This window comes from Pogonomyrmex barbatus, unplaced genomic scaffold, assembly GCF_055798465.1.
Source record: "Pogonomyrmex barbatus isolate J1 unplaced genomic scaffold, ASM5579846v1 scaffold1, whole genome shotgun sequence".
NCBI lineage: Eukaryota > Metazoa > Arthropoda > Insecta > Hymenoptera > Formicidae > Pogonomyrmex > Pogonomyrmex barbatus.
In genome coordinates this window covers 26,440,654-26,464,708 of record NW_028297098.1, presented here as the reverse complement: position 1 = coordinate 26,464,708, position 24,055 = coordinate 26,440,654, and the positions used below count along the sequence as shown (strand labels likewise).

Below are 24,055 nucleotides of genomic sequence, written 5' to 3'. Positions count from 1 at the left end.
CAGTTATGAGAGCGCACAACGAGCAAGACGGTTTTCTTAATTGAGAAAAATGATTTAATTTCTTCGCGGTATCGTTTGCGGTGGAGGACGAGCGGGAAGAAGAAACGTCGGTCGAGGTTGGCCGAGACGGGATAACTCGAGAGTGAAAAGAGGCAGCGGGAGGCAGACCGAGACTCTCATCAAATATGAATCGGAGAGGATGAGGTGGATAAAGGGGAGAAGTACGGTGAGCATGAAATATTTCCCGGTCCGGGAGTGCATCGCGCTTTCACTCGTCTAGGAACACCTCGCATAGGAGCGGAAAACTTCCAGATGGGTATCAACCGAGTTCCGAGGAGTTTCAGCTCCCGATTCCACGTAACACCCCGTGACTCGTGGTTTCAGCGCTCGTAACCACTATGACGTCAGTTTTTACACATCATAATGGATACGTATTGCCGAAACTCGCATTTACGTTTTTCGCAGTACGGACGATACATGGAGCGTTTCAAGGGAAGCAAAAAAAAGTAGATAAAAATAAAATTTCACATCTGTTTAATTCACCAAGATACTTTAAATTTCAGTTTTAATAACGTAATTGCTAATGTGGTGTAATTAAAGTATTATTTTTTAAAGTGTTATTGCAACATTTGTGAGAAAAGTTTTGGATCAAATAGCGTTTCGAGACATTTTGTATAATGCCGTATAAAATAACGTCGTGTAATTTGTGTTGTTTCGAGTTATTTCGTAGAAATAACCCGAAACATGTCGGTTCTTCCAGGTTTGTATCTGCGCAAACGCAGATTGTATTAAAAAATACAGAAAAATACAGAATATCTTAATTTCAAGTACTTTCTTCTATTCTGATCCTTTAATTTTTCTTACATATGTTACGCGAAATATAATGTACATCATATGCTCATGTACATTTCACTCGTTTTACCTAATGTCCCAAAATTTTGAAATCACCAAAAATATTTTTGGTAATAAAAATCGTATATATAGTGTTTAAAATGTCATATTGAAATTTCTGGTAACACATTTTCTACGTTTTTCAAAATCAATTTCGTCTAAATTGAGCAAAAATAGTACGATTATATTACGATTTTATTAGTTTCGATTTGCTTGCTCAATCCGTTTATATGTCAAAATCTATCTATTTTTCACGCGTAAAATTTCATATATATCGCTCTACAAGATTATATTCTTACCTTTTTACTCAGTGCACGAAGTGTATGAAATTGCAGCGCATGAGTCGTATATCTATATTTCGCGGTCGCCCGATTCGCGGACATGTCGAATTTTACATCCGACTCTCTTGAGATATGTCGGTTTATATCGGTTACCATCGCCAACGTCGGATTTCTCACCGCGAATCCTCGTAAATCGATGATCGCAGCAACCCGCAGCCCGGCTGTGCGCAATAATTAACGCGCCTGAACTCCTAATTGATTGTCTCGCTGATTTACCGAGTCGCACAATTAATCGGACATGAGTTATCGGCGTGAGTACCGGCCGATAAATGAGAATTTAATTACCGCTGCTAATTACGACTTACGACAGACAAAGGAGAGAGAAAGAAACAGAGAACGGCATGCTAGGAGAAGTTTTCGGCGCGAATCGACAAACCGAGCGGTATTGGCTGGGCTGAAGGATGTCCTGAGAAAAAGAGAAAAGCAGAGAGAAGAAGAGCCAGAGAAAAAACCGAGTGGGAGATCAAATGAGAGAATCACTGTGAGAAGATAGGACGTGGGATGGGAATGAAAGAGTGGCAAGGGGTTGGCGAACTATCGTATAGGGGATAGAAACGAAGTAAAACGAAAAAGATAGCGTAGGGAATAAGAGAGAGAAAGAGAAAGGAGAGGTCTGGAAGGGTGACGAGGGATGGGGAAAGAAGTGGCAGAGACTTACATTTCCCACGGGGTATCCCTGCTGCTCCCGGGCTCCTTACTTACGGATTGATACTCAATTTCCACCGAGTTTAGCCCCCATCGAGGGATCATTGCGCCAGATCGCGGGAGCTCCTTTCGATTTCGAATAAATTCGATAATGGGGAATAGGTAGCTGCAGCTCAATGGGAGCGCGAGAGACGGTTACGAGGGTTGGAGAGACTCACGATCGTTTTTTTGCCTTAATCGAGCGGACTAGGCGCCAGCTTAGCAACGAATCCCAATACTATTGTTGCATCCATTTAGATACGTAGGAATGACGATTTGCAGAAGCGAAAGCATCGGTACGATTATGTGACTAGGTGTTAAAGTGGATTGGAGGAATTTATGCGGATCTCTGTGCGCGTAAATCAGATCATGTGCTACAGATGATTGTGAGCTGCATTATTCGAACTATTCTTTCAAGATTTATGTAGTAAGGTGCAATCTTCTCTCAATTTTAAATGAATATCGTAATAGAATTTTAACTTCTTTATTGCCTAGACATTTGATCTGAAATATAAATATTATTGAAAAAATTTCGGGAAAAATTGCGAAAATTCGCAGTATCAAAATTGACGCATTTGGATATACATATGATTTCTCGTTCGATTTGAAATCGTTAAATGTATTCCGCTAACTTAGGAAAGTCGTATCCTGGTACTCGCGCGCGACATAGACATTTACATCGAAACGACCTTTACATTACAGCCATTATCGCAATCAAGAAGTTGGTACGGGCCGCGTTTTCCCGGGATTGCGAGGAGCGAAGGAGAACGTTCGAACGTCGCCGACTTACTTACTAATGAACCTCGGTCGATTCCGGGGACGGGTAATTGTAACGCGTCTGAATTAAGTCCGAGGGAAGAAGAAGTATGAAGTGCAAACGATAATTTTCCGCGACGGATATAGCGACGACGCCGATGTAACAATTCCGGCAATTACGGCGAATTATATTAACCATCTTCACGCTTCGTATTTCCGCCACTCTCAAAGCGATGCACCCCGTTCACATACCACCCTCCTACGATCCTCACCCTCGTCGAGGCCTGTTATTCGGGCTCAGGAACTCGCGCGAAACTAATTCTAAGCCGCAAGACAGAAGTCGACTTTAATGACTGTCGAAAAGTTACACATGTCCTCATCTAGATCAAACTTGAGGGAGACTCTAATCGGAAGGGATCGTTCTGGACCGAAGTGCGTTTCTCCGTTTTCGTCGTACGATATATATTATTTCTCGTATATTCACCACAAGATTTGCCAGACATACGAAATTGTCAAATTAATGGATAAGTCAAATTTAGTTACTATATCTTTTCTTTTTCAAATTTTTATTAAAAAAGCTACGAACAATGATGATGATCTTTATAATCGCGTAACGAAATTAATCTGTATGGTAATGATATTTTATTAATTTATAAACTTACGGAACTAAATCCCATGACCTTAAGGAGCCAAACGGTAAGGGCGAGGTTGAGAATAACGATGACCATAAGGGTCAACACGAGAGAATAAAGACATCTCTTTCTCCAGCCGTAGACTCCTAATCTGAAGCCACCTTTACACGGCGTGGTGCCGGAAGCGCGTTCCTCCAAAACGGAAGTTGACGTTCTCGAAGATGATCCCGCTGTTTGTCGTGTTCCACCGCGACGACTTGCACTACCGGAAGTGCAAGGCTCGTCGGACCATCCTCCTTGGCCCCGGGACATTCTAAAACAAAACATTCATATATTTAATAAAATATATATCAGTGCAAAAGAATTTATTTTTAATATATTTTAATTTATTTTTAATACATTTTAAATTCTCTTCTAAAAAGAATTAACAATATAAAAGTTAATCTATGTTGAATGGAGTCTTGGAAAAAAATTTATTTAGGGCCATGATTATGAGAAATTATGATAAGTAAGTGTAATTTCTTGGATAAATCAAAACGAATTTGTCTTTTCAAAGCAATTGAGGATTTAGGACATTTTGTTTTTCACGCTCTTGCTATTTGAATACCTTCGTGCTACAAGCGATTTCACGCTGTAAATTGGCAGATTACGGTTACGAGATACAAACGAGATGCGTGTTATAGCTACAGGTCGTTACAGCGTGCAGTTGTGAGCCATTAATAAGACTACAATTACGAGGCTGTTCTTTCTGCCGTGATCATTTATCAACGGTTTATACCTCATTCTTGAACACCGGCTGCGCGGAATTGTGTTCGGGAGGCGAAACGCGTCACGAAAGACAGATCCTCCGGTTTTTTTTTTCCATCGTTCCAACAACGTGAGATACTTTATATCAGACGTGCACGGACTGTAAAGATGGACTCGCCGAAGATCACTCACGAAATCTTCCCTCGAAATCGAAGTGATAATTTCATCAATTCGCCACTATCAGACACGCGAGTACCAAAACGACTTTTATGGAAATATCTCCTAAATAACAAATTAAATTATCTGAAATATCTGCATATAATAATATTACATAAAAAAGATACATTCGGGATATATCACATTGATTATGCACTCAGAAGACATTTGCATAACGATGCAATTCATTTTCGTCGGCCGTCCCCTCTTCATATTAACTATAACGATAAAATAAATTTGCTGACTTTTACAGCATGACGAAACCAACATTACACCTTGAATCATTCACATGCATCATATCGCGATCGTCTCTCGTATTAATTATAACGATAAACTAGGTTCGCTGGCTGTCAAAATGATGAATACTTCTCACTTTAAGATTCTGTTGCACGAATTTATATTTTAATATTTTTTTCACATTAATTATATAAGAAAATGGATTTGCTAACTTTTACAAATTCGGAATAGAAATTTTATTATTAAATATAACTCTAAAAATATATTTTAAGTAAATTAATTTTTAAGATCGCAGATTACTCGTTTATATGTCCACCAATTTAAAAGAACAAAATTTTGTTCTTTTTTTTTTCTGTTTTGCCAAAATTATTCTTTATACGAGCTCACGACATTATTGAATCGTGAATCAGCCATGTAGTAATATACTTTATGGCATTATATTAGAAGCAAAATAGCCTGTCGGATTACGGTATAGAATAATACGCGATCCTGTATTTTTATCGGACATACGTCCGAAATGTGCATCGCGAAACATAGAGACGGAATACGAAACAACGCGGACGAAAAGAAACGAGATAGTCTCGGAACTTATGCAAAGCCGCAAAATGCCTCGCGTAACTTTTCCACATAATCCCAGAGCCGTAAGACTTCGGACGAGAAAAGGATCCTTCCCATTCTCAGTTTTCGAGTCGCGAGCCTCCTTCCGCTTCTCTGCTTATCCGTTTTTATTTTCGTTACGGAACGAGAAGTGTTAGTACGAAGCCAAAGAGGAGGAGAAGAGGCAGGAAAAGGGAGGTCGACGATGCGAGGAGCGAGAGCTAAAATATTCAATGCCTCCCACCTCTTGTGGATAATTATGCCCCTCGCGGATATAAAGAGCTCGGCGTACAGTGGATTTACGAAATTAAAAGCACCGAGGATAAACCAGCGCGAGAAGAGCGGCACGCGGTCGTTGGCTGTTCTAATTTTCCGACACGATCATATGATTCTCGACGGAGCCTGGTCTCTTCTCGATATTAGCATTCTATCAATTTTTTTCTCGTCAAGAGCTATATGTTTGGCATTTTTTTTCTGTAGACTTTGCATTTCTTGCTATGATTAATGGTGAGTCCGATGCTCGTTAATTAGTCTATTAATATAATTTATAACGTTTATGATTTATATAACATTAATCTCTCGACGTATCATTAGGCGTTATAATTTTTCGCGAGGGAAAGCTCATTCCCGTGAGTGAAAACACAAGAAAGCGATTTAACGTTGGACACGAAAGTCTCTCATTAGGGCCGTCGTAAAGGTTACAAATGAATTTCGCCATATCGTAAATCCGCGATTTAAAAGAAAGGAAAAAAAGAAAAATAATCAGGTCACGCGCACCTTTGCGCGACGCGCGAGAGAGTAACTGAAGGTGTAAATTTATTTAACGCCCCTTGCATATCTTTCTTTTTAAGTTCCCGCGAGGCACAAAGAGGGCAGGGAATACCTGCGGCGCCGGAGGAGAATGAGCATTATGAATTCAAGCTTCAAGGCACAATTATAACGTAGAAATATTTCATGGGCCATAAATAGCGCGTCGGACGTATGTTAAACGTTTGCCAGAACTTTTGACGCTAAGTTAGCAGAGCGACTATTATTTCACAGTTCAGAGCCGAAAGTGCATTGCAAGTTATGGAATTATTATCGCTTATACCAAGTAATACCAAGTAATATCAAGTAGTGCGAAAATTTTCCGAGATTTCGCGTCGCTCGTGTGTGAATTTCTTGGGCGTTTTGCTTTTCAAAATATAATCCTATCGGCGCTAGATCGGGAACTTATATATAGTGTGAACCATTATTGCTTTAGCGCGAAATATGATTGTGATCAGATACATTGACTCTCATTTCTCCATTCTGAAGAATGTGCCTATGTAACATGAAGCGGAAATCGGACGGCCACATTCAGCGCAAAAATATACGACGCGGAAATACGCACCACTAGACAGTTTACTTTCGGCGACGAACAATGGCCAGCTTAATAAAATGTACGGTACGTACAATTACGGATATCATTTATTTCGCGCGGGTGACAACGATGGATTACAACGGCAACCGCAATTTAGATTCTTTGCTGCTGCGATCTCGGTGAGACTCGCCGCGCGGGATAGATTTATTTCCCGCTTTAAGCGCCTAAAAGCCCCTTCCCGGATGCAGATAGGGACGTTGAATGAATTAATCCATACCACATTTGGGGTGGTTGTAAGAGTGTTTAAACGGGGTGGGGGCCGGGAGTGGTGGATGGAGGCCCGCTTGTACAGCAACCGTTGTTTAAATCGTAAGCCGAGCTTAAATTGTCTGCCATCCAATCCTAGGTTTGCGCTTGACTCAAGTTGCAGGCAGGTATAACTCGGCGTTATAACCGGCAGGAAGCATTATGGCCACCATTGTTCACTAATATCCCGCTTCCTGTGTTACCGAAGTTGTTTCTAGGACGCCGATGACAGCTCTTGCATCGCGCGCGGTTGCGGGACGCAACAAGCGGTAATATGAAAGGCCAAGCGCATTGTTTTAATAGATAGAACTCGGTCATGTAATCGCGATTTTTGTAAATTTTTTACATCTTCCAATGACGCGTTGAAAGTAACATTAGGTATATGTAATGAGATTAAGAGAAACAAATCTTGAAATATAAGCTTTTATTTTCAGTCAATTCCTGAAAAAGGAAACTTTTATTATGAAGAGTGACTTTAATTAAAAGTGATGGTCACTTGCTTATTTTAACTTTTTTGCTAATAATAGTATTAATCTATCTTCAATTTTCCCATTACGAGGAGGAAATCATTGCCTCTGTTTAATTATTGGAAACATTTTTTTAATTAATCGATTTATTTGGAAGAAATAAGTTAAATAAAAAATTATTTTCTCTAATCAAAAATAAATATACGTCAGTTATTTGAATGAAAAATTAATTCTTCTTCGAGAAAGTAAAATAGATAGACACATTTGTCGATGAATCGAAGTTCAAGCCTACTCGAAATGTCGATCTCTCAGCAAGCTTCTTTGAACTGAAAATTAATGCAGGCAGATTTGACTTTGCAACGACAAGAACATGCATAAAGTATAAAAGGTCGAATCGACATTTCTATAATTAAAAGAACCCAGAAATTACTTGTACATTTAAATATCTATGATTTTAATATGATTTTTTGTAAATAAGTTAAATCATGTTTCATATTTTTTTATATTTATATAAACATATTTTTAATGAAAAATAATTTATTACAAGTTGCTCATAGTTACTTTGGAGAACGTCTGATCATTGAGACGTCTCCTTTCTAAATTTCATTCGTTTTTCTCGAAACAGTTCTCGTATTTCAATTCTCCAAAATCTAGTAGATCTAATGTATGCGATCGCACGCACAATAGCGCGTATGGACAGGACGGAACAGACTGACATGACAGAGAACCTGCATCTGCCACGTCAAATCAGGACATCTCTGCGCAGACTGTCTAGATAGGATGAAGATTCACGTGGCCGCTTGCAAGGGCTGATGTAGGACGAGGGATTTACCAACATAGTAGAAACAAACATAGTTAATTATTTTCTCGCAGCGTGTCCGTGTGGAGAAGCCACGGCTTTATCGGGTAGTTACTCGATCACCGCACCCTTGCGGTCTTTTAGCAAGTAGGAGTGGGGGAGGGAGAGGTTAATTGGACGTTTGACTTCTACATCGTTGATAATCCTTCCAAATGATCGCGCCAAGCCCGCAAGCTAAATACAGTTCAACGTTAATAGACTCGCTGCACCCCAACACGTCGCCTTTTTACGTTTGCATGCCCTCCCTCCCCTCTCCTTTTCTATTCTTCGGCGTATTGCTTTCCCCATTCTTTTCTTCCGCTATTGCTCGGCAATTTCCATGAAAAATATCGGTGATATGCGCTATATCGCAGACGCCTTTGACTATATGACGACGTGACTGGGACGTACGTCGCGGAAATTGCAAGCCTTCCCCATTAACTTTTCTGCCGACTCTTTTCGATTTTACCGCGCCGCGCGATTTATTGGAATAAAATTGAATCGACCGGCGTGGTATGGCACAATGAGTCATTTCTCGCCTTATGTCAAGCAAAAGTGATTTCCTGAAGTGTCTCATTTCAAAGCTTCGTCATTATGGCGCTACATTATGCAATTGCGCATTGCGTTTTCTTTTTCGCCACGTTTTTGCGATTTGATACGTGGATATTTGTGTCCTTTTATTACGTAGGGCATCAGTTCATTATGTAATAATATATAAATATTTGATTTTGCTCTTTAATTATATAGCGTTGAGTAATAAAACGGGGCAATTTTAACAATTTTCGCGACCGTTGAACGTTTCATCAGCAATGACCGACGACGGACGTTGGAAATTTCAAGCACCTGCTCGATACGAGAAGACAGAAAGACTACATCGAGATCGGACGGAAAAAGAGAGCGCAACGTTCTCGAATCAGGACATTAAAGGTCCGATATTTCCCGAGGGTCGCGCGAAACCCCTTAGGGGAGGTCAGTTATTGGTCGCGCAATTCAATCAAAAGATCAAACATCGAGAGCCCTCTCGCTCCCTACATAGAGAAGACCAACTCGGAAATCGCAACGGCCGCCACATCTTCTCTCTCGATTCGTCGTTATTTCCGAAATGTCCGTGTTTCCGCAAATTCGCGTCAAGTCTAAGGACAAATCATGTTCCGCGAAATTCACCTCAATAAAACGAAGAAAATTATTCGAGAAAATTGTTCTGATCTCTTTTTTTTTTGTGGCCACATGCGAATATCGCGAATTCACCACTTCAGCGCTCTGTTTCGTAAATTCCGTTTCGAAAATTCAGAATATCGGACGGGATTGCGAGAAAAGTAATTGAGGTAACGGGTTACGGGTTACCTACGGCTAATTAAAGCCGACACGGTGTGTGGCCGCGCATCGTAATGAAGCACGCGTGAGAGATTCCGCGGAGTACGTAATGTCGGTAATTTGCGCTCGCGGCGGCCATTAGCGGTGGTAATTTGCAACGAAAATAAATACTTTATTTCGTTTGCCGGGCCCGCCTCGCCCTCCACGCAGTCGGGACGCGACGCGGTTGGCGCGTTAATAAATTTGACGCGCGAAACGGCGAAAGCGGGATCGTTGCGCTTAACGCGCAGATAGGCATTTATGGGCTAATCATTCGGGAATCATCGATTTATTGCTCGATGGCCGACGAAGTAAATTAAAAGGGCAGGTGCGCCGATTATTAACGCCCGTTACCGCGTCTCGCTGAATACAGTTAGCTGTATGTATGTCGTTAACATCAATCATCGTCATCGGCGTTTCACCCCCCGGTTACACGACGTTGATGAGACACGACACGGCATTAATATCACGTAACATCTTGCGGGTGTTGTATGCACCTCGCTACACTGCAAAGCTGTACTCTCGAAATAATATCGCGCTTCGCTGTCGTGATAGTTCTTATGTAGCTTGTAAATCTTACTAAGACCAGCCTTTATTAATTGTCAGTTTACTATTAATATTTAATTAACGCTGTGTATACGAGTAAATGATATGTGAGGATTGGTCGGATCAATTTTTTGTTCATATAGCAAGATTGTTAAAAAAGTTGTTAAAAACGAAAAATATTATATTTTTTCCATATAATCGTTATGCCAGATCATAGATATTTTATTCTGATAAAATTGGAAGAAGCAAAATTATTGAATATGGTTAATTGAAAAGTGTGAATAATCGAGCAGATGATTAATACGAATTATCTCTTTAGAAGATTTAATACCTCCAATTGCGAGTCTTTTTTTTCTACGTGAAGTTAAATCAAAAGAATCTTCAATTGTGTCTACGGATACTATCGCTGTCCCAAGTAATCCCACATTAGCCTAGTTACTAGCAAACGTTTCCAAGCCACCCAGTAGAAGAGTTTCCGGACTTCCGTTGCTTCCCTCGTCGTTTCTCTTCTTTCTCCTTCACTTTCTGGCTCCATTACACCCTCACTTTGGCTGCTTACCAGAATCACTTCGAGAGACTCCCGGTATTTTCGTATCGCTCTGGTTCAACAGTCTCAACGACCATAAGCCGCTACTCCTATTTTTCTGGTCGAGATAGAGTGGATATAAACAAAAATCCAACAAAGATTTTAGTACTACGAGCGACTTTAAGCCACGGGAATTCAATGTTAAACATTTAAATCTTTTCTAACTTAAAATTTATGATTATTTACTTTTATAGACACAAGACTGCAAAGTAAATTTTTGGAAATAAGTAATTCAGCCTTTTCAGCTTTCAGATTACGAGAAAGCACTTTCGGGATCTTAAAAAAAAAAAACGTTTTGAATATTTGATTTATAAACGCAATTTATTCTGTCATGTTAAAACATAAAATACGAAATATCTGTCATCATACAAGTTATTTTTATAATAGTTTAGCTGCACAGAATGCCGCAATTTTGAGTAAATATTTGATGGATTAATTCATCCGCCGCAAATGAAAAATATTTGCTGGTGAAAGTTTAATCTCACGGCCACAGGAATAGTTAGATCATCTACGAAGAGCAGAGAAATGTTTAATGTTACCTATGTAAAAGTGCACATGTATTTTTGTATTCCTGGTTTAATCAAATAATTCCAATAGAATTTTTCTTCAATAAAACATGATTTCCTCCGTTATTTTCGTCAATGTCGATAATGGTACTGATGGCTATCTGCTATATGTTTCACTATTCAATGCCGTGTATAGCCCGCTATTTACAGTTAAAATTATTTTAAAATTTTTATTCACGGTTCTATTGACGAACATTCTCCGAGTTATCTCGATATACTTAATTATTTCGTAGGATTATCGCATTAGGTACGTGCATTCAGGGCGGTAAGAGCATTAGTTCTCGTTCTTGTCGTCGTTTATCCTCGACATGCAGACGGACGCTCTCGTTCTGGTTGGCTCAAAATGACTTTACGTCAAAGAGATAACATTGACAGATCGAAAGATAACGATCGAAAGTACTGGTACTCCTTGGCTTTTACAGCTATCTATTTACACTCTTCACTTTTCTTATTTATTTAAATAATACAACTAATCTATTTTTTTTCTCACTAGTTTATAATATTCATTATTATATTTTTTTCCAAAATTTATTATAATTTACATTAAAATATTAAGTACAATTTGTTGAATGTCATGTAAAACAATAAGCAAAAATAGAGAAAGAATAGTTTTTATTTGGCTGTTCATCTGTCAGTTTTAGTTAGAAAAATATACACAATTATATTTACCATTTAATAGTAAACGTAATGTGAAGTATAAAATTATATTTGTGCGACGGGATAAGTACATACTTTAAAAAAATTTGCGAAGAAAACATGCGCTGGAGAGAGAAACAGAGCAAAGGCTATTGATCCAAGAGCGGCACGTTTCTACGAGTCCGAGGAAATCGGTTTAGAAACCGGAAGGGAACCGCTTTGATCGCGTTACCGGCTCGATATCACGGATTATAGTCGATCTCCTTCCCTTTTTTCGCTTTTTATTTCCTTTTCCGTCCCTTACCCATGTTACTGATCTTCTCACCAAACTCGATATTTCGACTTCAACCCTAACCTGGCTCAAGAAAACCTTCAGCCTGACTTACCTCGTAAAGGGATTTGCGATGAATCTTCTTGAATTTGACTCGATTTTTTTGTTTACGGTGAATATTGATACATTTTTTAAGTATTATCTACAATAATAAACTTCACGATTGACGATCTGTAATTTACATCAAATTTCCAAGATAGAATTATGTTTATATAGTTTATACACTATATATTTTAATTCTTTAAATATTTTTTCATGTTATGACATGTAAAATTATAACAAATAGATACACATATTCTCTCTCTAAATTTTACGAACTATTGATTATCTAACGTAAACAAAACACCGTAAAAATAATTATTACAATACACCTGAAATCGTTTTTTATGATACATAAAACTTTTGACATTTCGAAAATTTTAATAGAAAAAAATATCGTAATTTATTTAGAACGTGACGGATTTAGGTTACAGGCGATATAATGAATTTTCGGGATTCACGTTATATTTCTCACGGTGAGGACATTTACAAAATCCCACCGTAGGCCGTCTGTCTACAACATTTGACAAACGAAAGGTAACATCTCCAAGCGGAGACAGCAAGATATCTCCGTCGACTTTGGTGTCGTTGACATTTCCCATCGGGCCAGCGGCTTGGCATTTCTACCCCGAGACCGCAAAGGCGCATCTTTGAACGCCCTTGCCTCGACATTCACTTTATATGCGCGAGTGTATATCGCTACTTGATACCCAAAGCGTACTGGAATGTACCGCGAATGTTGAGACATATTGAAATAAAAACACACACACCATGGCACACTTTATGGCACACTGACATTTAACTTTTTCATCGTGAAATCGAATACTTCTAAACTAATTAACGTTTATCACCGGAATATCGAGAAATAGCTGGCAGAGAGGAAACATTAGTCCGAAAGGAATGAAAGTAAATCACACTGAATTGTTTGTGCGGAAGATGCGAATTTTAAGGTAAATTAATTGAAATAGCGAAGTCTGGAAAAATTGGTGGAAAAATTCATAATTTCTCACGTATCGATTTCGTAAGCAAAATATTTTTGCACTTATTGTGTACAGAACTCTGGCAGCTAACACACTTTGCGAATCGCGTCCATTGCTTTACCGTCGATTTTAAATTCATTTGAAATGTGGAAATAAAAATCTCGTTCAATGCGCGGGTCGACCTCGTTCCCGCCGCACGTTTTCTTCAGTACACCAAAATACGTGGAATGGAAAAACAGCAGAATATTTTTCATGCTACATGTCGATCAGAATAGGCATTTGTATTCATGCCGGGCTCGCAATATATATTTCCGAAATATTACTTCAGGGGCGAAATATTGTTTCTTCCCGTGAATGTATGAGTTATCGTGGGATATAGATATTAATCGTAGCTTTGTAGTTTACGGCATATGTTCTCGCGCGAGATGATGATGATGATTGACTCATTCTCGAAGACGTATCTCGTACACGTCTGGATTCGCGTACGCCTGGAATCCCCATGTCGTAAACGTTATCTGAGCGAGTCTAATGGGCAATATACGGTTGTGCGGTCATGGCGCATATGCGCACGTATAAAGTTAAGAACGTCAGGTAGAATATATACGTACTTTATGCGTACACATAGAGGTAATAATTAAACTTCAGTACGGGCTTTATGTAGCCGCGACGTAATGCATCCCGAAATCGTAGAACAGCATCAGTTCTGGCCGCATATCAGGCTGCGAACCGCATGTCGGGCTATAAACCAACGAGTGTACGAGTAGTACGGCAGTTAAGGCTGCTAGATAAGTGCTCGACTCGGTATCCTCCGTAGATCCTTAAAATTTCAATTAACTTCCGTATAACGCGATATTAGAACCGGACATCGGAGAAAAATTGCAGCGCAACGTTCGCTTCCAGAAAGAATCGTAAGAGTGATTAAAAATATTTCCAGCTACAATTGCACAAAAAAAGATTATCCATTAGAAAAGCAGAGGAAACGTTTTGCCAGACTTTTTCACTATGCGAGAGTAAAGAAAGTATATTTTATTTACCGATGTAAATAAAACTGAGCAATTAGTTTGTGTTGTGGAAGAATAGAAATTACGCGCTACGTATTTTATGATGATCGAAACCGTCTGTTTTATCGCAAACAACAAGTTTGCATGTTTGATATGGCGCGTAATGAACGCCGTCACTTTTTCACACTAACGTGTTTTATTAATTTCCCTCTGTTAGAATTTATACCTTTAATCATAGTTCTCGATCATCATGGCTTGCCGCTGTAACACCGCGGACGGTCTCGCCATCCCGCTGAATTATTCCTCGGAAGGATCATATTTCTTTCCGCATACGCTGCATTTCAATTGGTCCGTCTTGTACGCGTTACCTCGAAACTTCCGCGGTTTCCATCGTGCATTTTATTATGGCGCATCGCGCGCATTCTATCTTGCCGGGGTATTAAAATAACACCTCCCCCCCCCCCCCACCGCCCTTTCGCGGCTGCTGCAACCGTAATACAACTCTTTCCCGAAGGCGTGCGAATACATAATACGTCTTAAGTAAATGCCTTCCGCAAATTGCGAGGGCACGAGGGAATCGATTACACTTGCATAAGATCCGATTATACTTGCATAAAACGCGTTAACGTTTTTTGCACGCTAATAATTAACCGTCCCTTAAAATATTCGTACTGAGAATTTCGCCTAAGAACGCGTCGTATACTTTGGGCTTTTGTTCGACCGTTTATATGACTAATTTTCTTCGTTTTCTCGATGAAACGTGCTTTACGTAATGATTTATCGGATCACGACGGATTTCGATGCCCTTAAGGGTGCCACGACAGAAATTATCGTGGCGAAGCAGAGAGTGGAAGGACGTTTTCCTCGGATCGGTGCTCGTAGCATTTTCTATGACATAGGGTCTCTTACATCGTGATAGTCTCATTTTCTCTTTGCGTCACCGTTCGCACCTGCGCCGATCCTAAAAATTTCGATACGAATGAAAATAATACGTTCGTATCGATCATTACGTATGTCCCGATACGTCGATCAAGACACTTTTCAGTTTGTGTACCGCAAATAAAATGGTGGCTACAAATTTTAGAGAAGATCAGTCGAGTTGCTCGCACTCTTCAGAATTTCCACTAAGAAGTACACTACTTTCCTGGATAAACGGACTCATTTGTTTTCTTTATAACGCTTCTTATGCAACCCCCGTGAAAAATGCCCTGTCGGACCTGCAGAATAAATTCTTTGTTTATCTAGGTTGTTCACCCAAGTCCGTCTTTAATTAACGGCATCAAATTTTTTACGCAAGTTTGTAAATAAGTTTTTATATATGCGGTTCTCATATAATATGATATTAATAACAATATTCATAATGGCAATCACGTATCCATTAGAGACTCAAATTTGAATGTTTATTTAATTTCCTGCAATATCCTTGCTGACGCAATATAGGTACTGTTATCATCGTGCAAATAAAACTGGGAGATAAAAACAAGCTATTTTTTTTTACACACGTAATTGAAATGTATTCTCTGGACATTTAACATCTGAACCGCCCGCTGGTTTTTCATTTCATGATTTCTTCTGTCATCGCTTCAAATTGTGCGCGTTATCATTCCGCAAAGTCCACGTAAATCCTGCCGTAGCCGTCAACACGCTACCCATCGTCTTGTTCCGAAAGTCAGCGGCCTCGTGAGTTTTCCCCACGACGAGGGTTGAATTTATAACGAGCACTGCCAAATTTATGAGACGGTCTTTTCCCGAACGAGGTGCGAGCTAACAGGGTTGTGCGGGAGAGGAGGAGCGGGACTAGCAGGAGTTACTGTCGGGACCGACTGGAAAGTTGGAACGGAGAGCAGGGTGCGGGCTCGAAGAGAGTAGGGAGGATAGGTGCAAATGTAGACTCTAATCCGAGATCGCGGTGAGCCATCGACAGGAAGATTTATCTCGACGAGGTTGGCGGTGCCAACCATCCTCTGCTATGCTTCTCCACCGCCTTCCCTCCGATCGCCCACCCACATGTCCTTCCTGCCACTTTCCCGCGGAAATCTCTCCGTTTGACGTTCTGCTCGAATTCAGTCCAGAGAATTAAATTCGGCCGCGAGGTGGTTAGCAATATTTTACGTTCCGACTCTACCCTTCACGTTTGGGACTGTGTCCCACCCTCGCCTCACGTTTCCGTGACTATCACCACGTGCAGCTTCGCCGTGTAGTTTGCGCGCCAAAACTGAAAAACGAACATGACAGTTTTACGAAATTTTATCGTTTTGTTTACTTTCCGATTGTATTCTTCGCGAGCGTGTTTTTTAACGTATTTTTATATATATACATATATATTTATATATAGTATTTATATATATATATATATATATATATATATATATATAAATGAAAATAAATATCACGAATAACATTTATAACATTTTTAAATAACAATACATAAAATAAAAGTTTAGTACATAAAATAAAATTTAGAAATATTTAAATTTAGTTTAAATATTAATATATTAACATTAAAAAGAGCGTACAATAAAGAATGTCTGAATGTCTATACTGACTAAAAATAAACAGCAGCATCAATTATATAAATATTTGCCAAGGGAATCTCGGTTGTGGTTGCTCTATAATTAACACTAGAATCTCTAGAGCTCTTCGCGGAAAATCGAGTCGATACGATATTAATTCCTGCGTAAAGCTGAAAATGGCAATCCCTCTATGGTCGCGCCTGCCACGCGCATAACCCGCATCCACACACATATTTCCCTGTCATACCCTCGCCCTTCGACCAAACTAATCGAATGAATAAAATAGCGGATGTTAACGAACAATTCGGGTCCCTCTTGACTGTGGCGCGAAACTTTGTTAATGGGATCGCGTCCGCTCGTAAAGGAAACATTGAATGCTTTTCCTATATGACCGCAGTGTCGATCCTTTCGCATTGTTTATATATCGGTAAGAAAGAAGAATGCTTTAAAAGATTCCGTGGAATTGATTGCGATGGTAAACATTTTAAGATTGATTATGTAATATTTCGAATATTATAATAATATGTCATGATGTTCATATTTTGTGACCTTTTTTAAGATTCATAAATTTTCCGTAAGCTTCTGGGATTCATTAAAGTAAATACAGATTTTTTTTTTTTTATTAAGTATATTTTTCTAAGAGATACCAGATAGCAGTGAAAAATACATTCCGGAGTATTATTATACGTTGCAAATTTTCTTACATTACGAGCAGTAGAATTAGACCGAGATAATATGACTAAAATAGCAATTAAGGAGCCAAGAATTGTAGGGAGGTAGGCGGAAATACGAGCGCGCTTTTTTTTTTTTTTTACTTTCCCGCATGAACGTTCCTCGTCTTTTCTTCGCGGAGCAGAATTTAAAGCAGATTTACGAGGGAAGCAAATATTAATAGGGGCTCAGCGTCAAGACCGACATTAATTAAACCGATATGAAAGAAGCACACTTATTTTACTTCTTGCGCGCGATGTAAAAGCTAACGCAAACAGTCGCCCATTTTATGCAGACAGAGAAAGATCGAAACGATAGTTTTAAGTACCGAAGTCGAGTATTTACACGGAAGTACGGAAACTTCCGACAGACACGCTTCGTTCGGGCTAAAGCTGCCTTCTGGGTCAGTGGACTTCTGATAACGCTTGATTAATTTCATAAGAGCTTACGCTCGCATTCGGCAAAGTTAGGCTAAACGGATTGTCGTCCGGCTGGCGTTGCCAGGGTCTGATGTACAATACGCGTACAATTCCGGTGCGCTAACGCGTCGCGAACTGACGGGTAATGTGATTCCGCGTTGCAAGTGGGGGGGGAGGGGGGTCAGTGTCCCGTCTCTCAACTCGACACGTCTGCACTGAGTAGCCCACTTCTGACTCTGTCGGAATAATCCTCCGTAGTAAGATACGTCTCGAAACTAGGGTTATGTATTGCTACGAACGGATCGGGTTAAATTTGGGGCCTGATAGCTGTAATTCGACTCCAATATGTTTGCATACGAACTAACATCTTGAAATGATGAATCCGTTGTTGTTCTTGTTCCATGACATTGTAAAATTGCTTATAAAATGATACCGAAAGTTATAAAATGAATTGTATACTAAACACAGGTGATAATGTTTTCATACTTAAAGATAATAATAGCTATGATAGGTATAGTAATTAAATGAAATATAAAAATAATCGATATTAATTTTAAACTTGGCATTTTTTTATTGCATCAGATTTGAAAAAAGCTTAGAAGTAATAAATGTCAATATATGATTTTCCCACATCAGTCCAAGTGAAAAAAGAAAAGCTATCACTTTTCGCATTGAGCGTGCGGCCTTTCGACCACTTGCTCGAAACGATTTATCTTTTCGAAGAGAAACCGTGGTCGGATTCATCTCAGGACTAAACTTTCCCCAGCAAGGTCAAAGGTCGGATCTATCGGATGGCCGGGTGAACGAGCAGGGTAGGTCAGAGACAGTACAAGAGGTAGAGAAAGCGAGAAAGCGAGAGCGGGGGGAAAGAGCGAGGCAGAAAGACGGAGGCAAAGCGACATCCGAGACGGAACTCAAACATTGGTGTATCCTCTGACTCACCCTCTTCCTTTCTATGCCACCCCTGCTACCTGTATACACACACTTAGGCACACATTTGCGCGAGAGTACCGCCCGCAAAGTCAAACCGTGCCGTGCCGTTTCTGTGTGCCATCACCGAGCTTATATTATCCAGTTACCCGTGAGGCTTACTAGCCAAACAAACGTATAAACTGCGGTCGGATTCCGTGGTCTTCGAATTACCTCTTCCGCTCCCTTCGCTATCCTTGGCCCTATATACGCTGCCCCGCTTTATGAGCTCTTCGTCTTTTTTTCTTACTTTCATCGCCTGTACAACAACAAAGCTTCATACGCGGTTAGAACCTTATTGCGTACCTCTTGTGACATCACACAGCACACTTGGTAATTGATGTAATCTGGATAGACGAGAAATGATTTATTATGCCAACGTTGCATGCAGCGATAACAAATCATGAGTTTAAAGTTTTTCACGAAAAAAAAACTGGGATTTATGAATTTTGAAAGTAGAATAATAATAAAAAGTCACTAATTTCGCGAAGATTGTAATTTTTTAAACTATAATTTTCATATTTCGGGTTTTTTTAATACCCTTTAAAAGTCTGCCGAACGTTGACAATTTTCCTAGCTTATATCTCAAATATATCTTTGACATGCAATTCGAATCAATCATTTGCGGATTTTACCGGTGAATTCGCAGAGCGTCGCTCGGTATGCCGAGCTCTCGCCCCGTCAGCAACGACGACTATTCTCGTGCCGGCCCTAAGCGTGCCCAGCAGCAATCTTATCGAGGAGTTATCAGCTGTCTGCCATAACTGTCGGTCCCATGGGTGTACTCTCTCCGCTCGTCGCACGCGCGTATTGAATCTTCGGGAGATTCGTCGAGAGATCAGGTTTGAAGCCGGGCGCGCGATGGCCGACGTACCTCGAATTACGATCCGGAGTAAGCGTCTGCGGGGGGTTGTTAAGACAGGCACGGTAGACTGCGCGCGTCTGGAATCCCGAGGCGAGAATCCCTATCCGGGAGAAAGCTCGTCCTCCACAGGTACGGTAATCTCTACCTGTACCTTGTACGTCGGCTCGCCTACGAACGCGAGTTTTACGTCCGGGTTAGCTGCCGCGGAACTTCCGTAATCCGGCGGGCACGTATCCACGCTCGAGATAACGTTCGTAACCGGGATGATTTCTCTCATTCGGAGTACCGGAATCCTCGTAGACGTCGTTCCCTCGTCGCGCCACTGGCACCTACCGCTACGTGACGTCGACGACCCGGTCTCGAGTCCCGAGCCACTCTCGCGATACTCGCTCGTATGTGGCGGTGCGAATTTTACGCGATTGTTCCAATATCAAGAAATCGGCTTATCTATTTCAACTTACCTTTGCACACTGCCAATTTGTAATATTACTGGAATATAGCTGCAAATTTTAGAATCCGTCTCTCGCAAAATTAAATTATAAGAGTTGCGAGCTTTTTATGAATTTTATATATTGAAAAATATTTCTTTATTCATATTCATCGTTATATGCATAATAATTTTTTATGGCATATATCATAAATTTATATTTTGTTTTTTCGGTATAATAAAGTTAAATAATACTTTATTTAATTAAAAATGCTGTTTGAGAAAATAAAGAATAAAAATGAAAATATCATAATGAATGAATGAATGATCTCTCAAAATCAAATTAAAGTATAGTAAAATCTAAATTTGATGTATGAAAATAACGGATGTAATTTTATAAAGAGCGTACGTGCAATACTAACATTTTAATTTAACGGAAGCGACATATGGATTATTTTGTCACTCATTAATATCTGTTAGGCGGCCAACAGCGGATAACAATTATTGAGGTTCGATAAATAAATACAAGACTTGTATTGTGGAATTCAAGAGCCAAACGTTTCCTCGGCCCTTGTAAAATCCCTCGGAAACGATAAATTATGCAGTTGCTCTACTTGCGAGGAAACCAGATGGAAACCGTCGAGAACTACCGCGACAAGTGTCGCCGTGTCCGTCCCGTTTTATCTCGGTTGCTTTTTTTTTTGCGTTCCCTTCTTTTGCAAGCGTTCAACGTGTCTCCGTACACGAGTGCATGGTACTACGAAGGTAGAAAAACGTAACGGGGAAATTGTATTGGTGCGGTCATTGCAGCGGGCAGATTACGCAGTGCACCCCCGACTGAGTTTCGATGTAAAGCACGTTCGGCACGAAGAATATGTAAACAATGCTAATAAAACGTTATTTATTGCGCGCGCAGCGCCGAGCTTATTTTATCATTGTTTTTTATGCAATTTATTTATCCCGTTTATTTCGCGTTTTTTTTTCCTAGCTTTTTTGCACGTTAAAGCGCGATGTATCCTTGGTTTTGTCGCTCTCGGGCTCGATGTTATTCTCCCTCGACTGCTGCAGTGAAGTCAAATCTGACTCGAGTGTGTGCAGATATTTGATAAAAATAACATGAAACGGGACAACAGTTTGTCCCATTGTAGAGCAGGAGGGATAAAACTGCGTATCCGCCCGAGAATTTTCTGTATTAAATTATTATTTGCTGTCTGAAATTTTCTAACTCTCGCTACGTGTCGGTACTGCCGGCACACCGAAACAACGTATATTTCGGAAATAGTGGCGCGAACTTCGACTAACCGGTATCGAAATCGCATCTCCAAAGCTGTCTGGGAATCGCTGGTCGATAGCTGCCTCGTTTTTCTCTTTTTATCTCTCTCTCTCTCTCTCTCTCTCTCTCTCTCTCTCTCTCTCTCTCGTCTTCTCGAATTAAACTAAGTAATAAGACAAAGCGTCTCGGTGTGCGTAAGGCTATATAAGGAGATGTTGTTTTCACAGGCGGTGTTGCTCGTTCGAAAGACGGAGAAATAAAAGTAAGATGGAGGAAGAACGAGAGATAGAGAAAGTCGGAAGAATGAGCCCGGAAGAATGTGCCGAGAGAGAAAATCTAAGAAACGCACAAGAGAAAGATAATATATAAAACCGACGGGACGGGTTAACTCGGCTAGGTGAGCACAGTTTGGTTCCGAACGGGATTCGACCCAAACTTTGTTTGTCATCGTGCGCGCTGCCATCTCTTCGCTCCATCTCGTCGCTCTAACTACTCGTGTTCTCGCTTTCTCTTTCTCCCTCTTTCTCTGCCTTTCCTCAATCGCTTTCAACTCTCTCTCTCTCTCTCTCTCTCTCTCTCTCTCTCTCTCTCTCTCTCTCTCTCTCTCTCTCTCTTCACTTCGCCTTCTTCGTCGGCACTCCGAAGCCTTAACACCCGTTACAGTCTCGCGCCAGGACGCGCGGTGTGGTGATTCCATTATCCTCCTGCCGAGAGAGGCAACGTTCTCCATCGAAGCACCCCCATGGAATACGAAGACTTTCGAGATAACTGACGGCGCCACGCATACATACGTACGTAATGTATACATACTTTAACTTTAGCTCGTTCACTTTAGCTCGTTCACCCAGTCGTCTCTCTCACCTGACAGCGGTATGGGTTGTTTAAACGCCCGTCGCTCTTCCGGGCGCATGATGTATCCTACTTGTTTCAACGTCCTGCGCGCGGTAATCCCGTTCTAGCCTCTTTCTCGCCTCCTCGGAATCGTCGATCCGAAGGAGGCACTCAGATTGGTTTTGTCGCTAATTAATCGCGTCACGCAAACATCTCGGAACTTTGCTGCCGGGAAGAGGTCCTATTAAAGCTTACGTTTCACCGAAAGCTTTCTCGAGCGTTTCGATTCTACTCTCTGTAAAGTGCGCGTGGCAGTTCCCCAGAGTGTTTCTGTCATCTGCCTATATTGCTACCCATCGACGTACATACACACAATGTATGTTTAAAGACTTTTGAAACATCGGACATGCCGGCTTGCTACAATATTCCGGATGTTGATTAAATATTTTATTTTGTTGAAATAAAATCCATTTTCGAATGATGGCAATTTTGAAACGCGATAAAATAAACCAATTTAAAAAGTAAAAATCGATCATTTAAATTGACAATCCTATCGACACATTTTCACTGCCCGCGTTATTTAAACACATGTTTTTGCATTAATCTATAAGCCATTCATTTTCGTTACACGCATCGGCGATCCATTTATTGAGTCTCCCAACGTTCTCGCAACGAGGTCTTCAATTAGGTTTGAAAAAGCTTAAATAAGTGGAGTTTATCTTTAAACGAGGACAAAGCGTGATAGTGGCGAAAATTAGCCAATCCCGCGCATAAAGGACGGTAATACACAATGACGGCAAGAGTGGTGGCGCGAGATAGGGCCAAAATTACTCCGGAGGACAAAATTTTCGTTCTTCTCTCTCCTCCCGCTCCTTCTTTTTTCTTCTTTCCTTTTTTTTTTCTTCTTTCTCGATGGAACGAGAGGCGAGAACGCGTCGCGAAGTAGAAAGCTTGTACACGATGTAGCTACTTTTAGCTGAGGAGGGATCCTTCGGAAGAGCCACGGCAAAGCCGATATATGACGTTTCAATTTTCGCTCTCGTCCAGCTTTTTCAATCCTTACCATCCCGCCGGCAAACTCCTACGGTTCTCAGGGTAAAAACTAATATTCCCGCCTTGGAAACTTTCTAAAGCTGCTCCGTGTTCGCTGACGACGACGATGACAACGACAACGACGGCGACGATGATGACGGGATGAGGTAGACGCTTTCGCCAATAAGTGACTGTATATCAAGTGTACACAGCGTGTGTGGTAACATGATCGAAGAAATCGAACCTATTAAATTTACCGCGGTCTCTGTAACTAACTTTATCTTGATAAAGAAGCTTAGTAAATAATCTTAGTAAATAAGCAAAGTTCACGGCTGAAATGAAAGCTTTCAGCTTTCACGAGAATAATGGTTTAGAAATTAATGCTATTTCGATCGTATCGTCGATGTCGACCGTATTTTCCAAGCATCGACATTAATTATCGTCCGCTGGATTATTATTTTTGTTATTATAGTCTATTTTCGATAAATCTTGGAATAGAGAGGCGAGCGTGCTCCCATTTACTTTATCATCATATTAACTCAATCCATTTGGTGGTTGTATGTTTAGAAAGATATACATTCGCCGCGTGCCGTGTTTGTACAATAATAAACGAACCGTGGGCAAACTTGATCGTTGATTATGAATATACAACGCAGAACATACAACGAAGTAATAATCTGAAATATGTTGTAATTTTTAATATATTAATATAATATAATTTTTATATTAATTTTTAATATTGCAAATAAATGTAATAAAAAAAATAATTTTACGAAATACGGCGAATTTGGGGCAGAAGGAAGTAAAAAAATGCGGGGAGTATTCTTCATTTTCGTATATTAGAATAGACGTCTCTTTAGCGGTCTGTGTCGATTTGCTGATCACGCTGAGGATAGTTTTCGATTGATAACAACTCGTTAAAG

General features: G+C 40.3%; 1 protein-coding gene and 2 long non-coding RNA genes across 9 annotated transcripts in view; 1 reads left to right on the top strand and 2 right to left on the bottom strand.

Annotated features, from left to right (window-relative positions):
* Window positions 1-24,055, top strand: part of LOC148938307 (uncharacterized) — a 203,865-nt gene that overhangs the window by 14,141 nt on the left and 165,669 nt on the right. The gene's annotated exons all lie outside the window — the stretch shown is intronic.
* Window positions 1-24,055, bottom strand: part of Scgdelta (sarcoglycan delta) — a 187,968-nt gene that overhangs the window by 17,735 nt on the left and 146,178 nt on the right. For all 5 annotated transcript variants that reach the window (XM_089083594.1, XM_011646957.2, XM_089083606.1 and 2 more), the window contains one exon: window positions 3,335-3,617. In XM_089083594.1, the coding sequence (XP_088939720.1) occupies window positions 3,335-3,617 (283 nt within the window). The remainder of the gene's footprint in view (window positions 1-3,334; window positions 3,618-24,055) is intronic.
* The window catches only part of LOC148938308 (uncharacterized), a 28,159-nt gene continuing 19,698 nt past the window's right edge, over window positions 15,595-24,055 (bottom strand). The window contains exon 3 of the long non-coding RNA XR_016140983.1: window positions 15,595-16,307. This is a non-coding gene — a long non-coding RNA (uncharacterized LOC148938308). The remainder of the gene's footprint in view (window positions 16,308-24,055) is intronic.